At 33.7% G+C, this 6,000-nt stretch overlaps 1 protein-coding gene across 2 annotated transcripts in view; it reads right to left on the bottom strand.

Moving 5' to 3' along the window:
* Positions 1-476: 476 nt before the first annotated feature.
* The window catches only part of LOC123874115 (rho-related GTP-binding protein RhoN-like), a 167,276-nt gene continuing 161,752 nt past the window's right edge, over positions 477-6,000 (bottom strand). Inside the window, exons 5-7 of one of the 2 annotated variants that reach the window (XM_045919304.1) lie at positions 5,379-5,513; positions 3,788-3,931; positions 477-3,199 (exon numbers count right to left, since the gene is read on the bottom strand). In XM_045919304.1, the coding sequence (XP_045775260.1) occupies positions 3,122-3,199; positions 3,788-3,931; positions 5,379-5,513 (357 nt within the window). In that variant the 3' untranslated portion in view covers positions 477-3,121. Of the gene's footprint in view, positions 3,203-3,787; positions 3,932-5,378; positions 5,514-6,000 lie in introns of both variants that reach the window. The other variant, XM_045919303.1, reaches the window with a different exon arrangement.

The following is a 6,000-nucleotide window of genomic DNA, read 5'->3' as shown; positions in this document are numbered from 1 at the left end:
CATAGTCGGGTCGTAACGTCACTTAATGCTTTGTCTGAAAATCAACGCTGCAGAAGTCAAATACAGCATTATGTATTAACTATCCGTTTTTTAGGTTTCCGTATCTCCACAGAAAAAAAGGAACCTTAATAGGATCACTGCGTTGTCTGTCTGTCTATCATGTCTGTCAGGGGTGTCAAAACGTACCTATAGGATACTTCTCGTTGACCGAGAATCATGTGGCAGGTAGCAATGTCTTATAGCACAAGTAAGGGGAGAAATATGAAATCTGTGAATTGTAATTACGTCACAAAAAATCAAGGGTAGTTAAGTTAAAGATACGGAACCCTTGGCCCCCAAAGTGCGAGTCGCACTTGACCGCACTAATTTTTAAATTAGCTTTGCCTTCTATAAGTATGGAGTTTTGACCTACTTAATATCTTTGTACGTAGTAGTTGGGTTTGGGGTTCGGAAGGTTGAGATAAATAAAAGACGACTTTCAAAAACATTGAACGCTATATTCAATAATATTACTAGAAACAACATTCAAAGTGGCTTAATTAAAAACTGTCTAGAGTCGAGATGTTGGAAAACAAACGCACTTACATTATCCTTTATACTTTTTCTTTGTACCTAAATAAAACAATTTTAATAATATAATCTTATAAACTCAGACAACATACGAGTCTATTATTATGGATGTCTTTCAAAAACTTTCATAGAAAGTACCTATTAGAAATACATGGTTTTTCAATTAGGACCCCATTTAGATACAAAATATTTTCGATAGTATCTGAGTTCTGAGTTGCATTTAAATTCCACATTATTTGACATTACTATTACAGCGTTGTAACATTAACAAGTCCGTAATATAACAATGTTATATAACATGAACTATAACTACTGTTCTTCAGTTCGATTCGGCTAGAATTGATATAAAAGCATGAAACTCATTTGAATATTTTGCATGTTTAAGTTTACATTTTACATGTTGTCTACGATATACAAACAATTTGTTTTATCTAATAATGTTACAGGTAAAATAATAGGCACATTTGCTACTTATGCCGGATTCCCACGGTGCGGATTGTGTGGATTATCACGCATGACCGCCGATAACGACGTGTGTGTTCTCTACCACGGGTACCACGGGATACCCTTCCAAGGGTGCACTGTCGGCGCGGGCTGGTCCGCGACCGTTTAAAATATCACGCACCGTGGGAAGCCGGCATTAGAAAGAAATATTTTCTTTAATATAAGTACGCTACTTGATTTCTTTAATCAACCAATTACACATAGATTAAAGACAGTTTTTACAATTAAAATACAGTAAAAAGTAGGACCATGACTTTTATTCACAATTTGAATTATCTTTCTTTGTTTATACATGAATAGTTTATATAAAACAAAAACATATTACGTATTACACAATAGATAAGTTGTAATGATTCATTTATCCTCATATTTTTTAACATTTTTAATTTCCAAAAATAAATAGGTAGGTAGGTATTTTTGTAAAGACACGTTTATTTTTGTCCCTTACTATTGTTGTAAACGTGATCATTTGAGAGTGATATGTCCTTCGATAAACAATAATGATAATAGTTAAATAAATATTTAAATTAAATGTAAGTAAGAGAGGTTTTTTTTTAAACAGTTCGGGAATAAAAGATATATTTTCAATTGTTTTAAATAGTAAATACAATAATTTATTCGTTAATTAAAGCTAACATCAAATTTAAAGCTTGATATCGACTTATAATAAGACAAAATATAATAATAAATTATCTAAAACAAATATTATAAAACAATCTGTAAACTTACTTGTATGGATTCGATTCAAATTACGAATGAATATTTATGATTTTTGGATCAAAATTACAAAAAAATATTTTTAAAATTAATCGTAATTTGAGTCGAGAGTTTCATTTTGAATATCTTTTTAATATAGAACGCTATATTTATGTTGTTTTTGAAGTTCGCTCTTATGTTAATAATTTTTCTTCTGTAACAATTTATTTAGAATGATTATCTTAAAAATATTTTTCAAAAGCCTTAACGTTAACATTAAAAAAATTAAATACTTAGACATTGAATTCAACTACAGGTGATTTTAACTACGTAAATTAATTTTACAAGTGATCTCAGGAATACGTACGAAATGTTATTTTTGTATTAAACGTACAAAAATCTAAAATCTAACAGCAACATGGACGTGGAACTAAGTAAATGGACCTCCGTATTTAGTAGTATTGTCCATCATTGTGCATTTCAGTTTTAAAATACTATAATAATTATCGTAATATAATACTTTATCACAAAAAAAAAAACATCTATCTAATCAAATTTTTTCGTCTAAACTTGTTCAATTTCAATATTATTTACTTTAATAACGGTTTCGCTAAACAATTTGAGCACATTGAGTTAATCGAAATTTACGAATTTCTTATTACTATTTATTGGTAGTTGTTTAATATTTACATAGCATACAATAATGCTTTTATTATAGAAAAAACATCAATAATACATTAAATCTAATTTCTGTATATGAAAACACACATTTAGCTACGTTACGCTTGTCTTATATAAATTGTTTGCTGTAAATAGAAACCCTATTGTTTTTAAATCTGTTATGTTCAATTTGTGATATTCCGCGATTGAAAATCGAGCATATATTGCCTCTCTAAGATCCAGACTTTATTCGTATCTTTTTCCATAATCCAAATGCTCTATTTTTACGTTATCACAGGCTTCTCACGCTCCTAACCCTGGGGGTTATCGATTGCACCTTAATTTTTTTAATAATAAATTCTTATCATAACTTTTTAAAACGAACTCTGTTCCAATTACACTAAAGATATTCGTCGTCATTATTCAAGTTACCATATTCATTGTATTATCAAATATTCAATTTTAAATAGGTATAGTAAAATGACACTTTGTAATTTTCAAAGAAGAACGCAAAAGCGTTAATTTCCAAAGGGGTTCCACAGGGTTGTCCATTAGGCCCGCAACTGTTCCTCATTGACATTGTTGGAACAAGTAATGTTTGTTATCCAAAAAGGTTCGTTATGTAGTACTCTGGAAGGGCGGTGGTCACCTAACAGTCGTGCGGCCACCTGGATGGGTGGCCGGCGACGGATCACATGACGCAACAACTCTTCGCCCGTCCTTTCAGCTCGGCTTTCAAATCCCGCTTGCTTTTACTGCGTCCCACTTGCTTCTGTCGAAACAAAGTATAATAAATATTCTACGTAGGCGTAAGTGCAATGACAATAGAGTATTTCATAATAATGAACATTATTATTCAAATGAGATTCCATATAATATAGATGGTTACATCATTTTGTTAAGTTCAGTTTAGTTACATCTCAAATGAGAAAGGGGCACAAAAATGTTATAAATTACGAGTAAGTACATTTTACACTAAGACAAACATTGGACATCCCACGTTTGGAATTGAATTTAATGTAACGAGTCAATGTTAGGTGAATGTGAAATATCATATACTAGTAATTATATTAGTATGGTTTAGGGATCAGTACGGCTAACTGTAATGGTCTACACCCTAAAACGCATCTGCTCCAGGCAGATGCGTTTCAGGGTGTAGACCTAAGACCACGTACTAGTAAAAACAGAGCGGGGCGACCTTCTTCAAAAAGGTTTTGGTAGTTCAAGGCAAGTAGATATAAGGACAGAGGATAGTGATAGCCGCTCTCAAAGAGCAAAAAGTTCTACTAAAGTGGATGTATGCTGGTTGTTGGATGGATTAGTATGAAAGTATGATATAATTGGATGCAACACACACCTGTTGCTTCATCTGTTGTTTGTTAAGTTTTCCTAGTGCTGCCAACGCTGCGACCTCAAAGGCGTCCTTCACCCCTTTGCTGGAGGCTCGGGCTGATGTTTCCACGTAGGTCGTCGCTCCTAACTGTCTTGCTACTGATAGAGCCTGCCAAAGAAATAAATAATGATAAACGCGATATTTTACACTTGAATTTAGGTACAAAAGAATTAATGAAACATATCAACCAGATTATAAAATATTTGCTGAGAGACAGTATAATTCTTTTTCGTTTTCGCTTATTTAAGATAGAACGGCAATTTTCTATGCTATTTTAAATGATCAAATATCTTATTATGCTACTTTGACTGACTAATGAAGCTGTTGAGACAGCAGAAATAGCTGGAAAAATAGAGAGGACAAAGTCCACACATGGTCTACATTTACGAAACCCTTTAAGTTTTAATCTCCAAAAAGTTCGAGATTTTTTACTATATTTAAATTTTATTTGTTTTCTTCAGCAATTATTACTTACTTATGTTTAAAAACATGTGGAGTAAATAAATTATAACATGTAGTTAGGTAACCGACAGAAGGAAACTTTATGAAACTATCAAAAGCAAACAATCCCTGACCTCGTATATAAAATGGGAAGACCATTACAGTAAATCAACATAATGGCAGTCCAGAATTTATTTACTACTGTTTTGCCCGAAGTACCTCGATTTAATTGGAATAATGTAGATGACCCAAATACTATGTCAATTGTCGTGTGGTTATTGGTATGACATTGTTATGGTATCAACGGAATGGTTCAGATGTTTGTCTACTTTGGCTCGATCTACTGCCTCTCTGCAACAATTTAATGCTAAAATAAAAGCGATTCGAAGCGAATGAATTCATGTCTATGTGCTAGATTCCAGTCTAGGTTCGACCACAGACACTTTAAGTTTTTACAGTTATGTGCGTTTTAGGCAAACAAATATCACTTGCGTTAACGGCGAAGCAAAACATCGTTATGAAACTTGCATGCCTAAGATTTCTCCATAATGTACTCAAAGGTGTGTGTGTTGCGACGTCTGCCAATATGCACTTGGTCAGCGTGGCAGAATATGACCAAACTTTTTTTCTTTTCTTCTGATACAAGTTAGCCCTTGACCTGATGGTGGTTCTCATTCTGAGAGGAAACCCGTGCTCAGTAGTAGGGCGGCAATGAGTTGACCATATGATGATGATGATGACTTAGATAATTAAAAAAAAATTGAACCCTGCATGCTGCCGAATTGGAGACAATATGGCCGTCAACAAATAAGAAGAAAGGAAAGAAGAAAGCTCAAGGCGATAGAGAAAGCTACGTTTGGAGTGCTACGTGATCAAATCAGAAATAAGGAGTTCTGTAGAAAAACTGGAGTACACCATTGCACTGTAACTTTGTCTTTTCGGGTTGTGCCACACATGACACAGTTTATTCCAGCGCTTCTTCTGCTTGAGGTGTTTTAACTTTAATGCTCAAGTATTAGAGGCACTAGAATAATTGGTAATGTGTGGCACCACAGCTTTCAAAAAAAATAAACGTTTTTTTTTTCTTTTTTTCTTTAACTTGGAATGAACTTACCTCTTCGCTGGTGACTGGGTGTGTTCTGAGCTTGGACAGCATTGTGAGCGTCTCCTTGTCGTGCCTGAGGTCTGCCTTGCATCCGCACAGCAACACGGGTGCGGAGCCGCCGTGCGTGCGGACTTCTTTGTACCACTGGAAATATGGAAAACCAATAACAGATAGATAGGCTAACCTAACATTCCTAACAAAAACCGGTCTAAACCAACTATTTGAGTTTCCTTATTCCGCCATAACTTCTAAATGTATGGGGAACGTGTCGTTATAATCTTTATATTATCCCGGGCATCAGGAAGTAATATGCTCCTTATCCTGAGTGACGTTGGCCATAATTTTTTGAAAAAGCGTTGTGGGTATATTGTGTATCCACAACATTAAGCTGAGTTCGGGCCTTTTCGTTGGCACAACATATAGTAGGTACACAACACAACACCATGTTTAAGTTAAGTTAGTTTTTAAGTTTTATATTTTAAGTTTTATTTATTTTTTAAGTTTTATATTTTAAGTGTGTTTTGTGTGTTTAACCTGTATGTTGATCCAATGAATAAATTTAATTCTATTCTATTCTATTCTATTCTATTCTAAAAATTCAATATGGCGGTTGTATGGCGCCATTTTTAAT

This window comes from Maniola jurtina, chromosome 17 (genome assembly GCF_905333055.1).
Source record: "Maniola jurtina chromosome 17, ilManJurt1.1, whole genome shotgun sequence".
Taxonomy (NCBI): domain Eukaryota; kingdom Metazoa; phylum Arthropoda; class Insecta; order Lepidoptera; family Nymphalidae; genus Maniola; species Maniola jurtina.
Note: the sequence above shows the minus strand (reverse complement) of the source record. Positions and strands in the feature narration are given on the sequence as shown.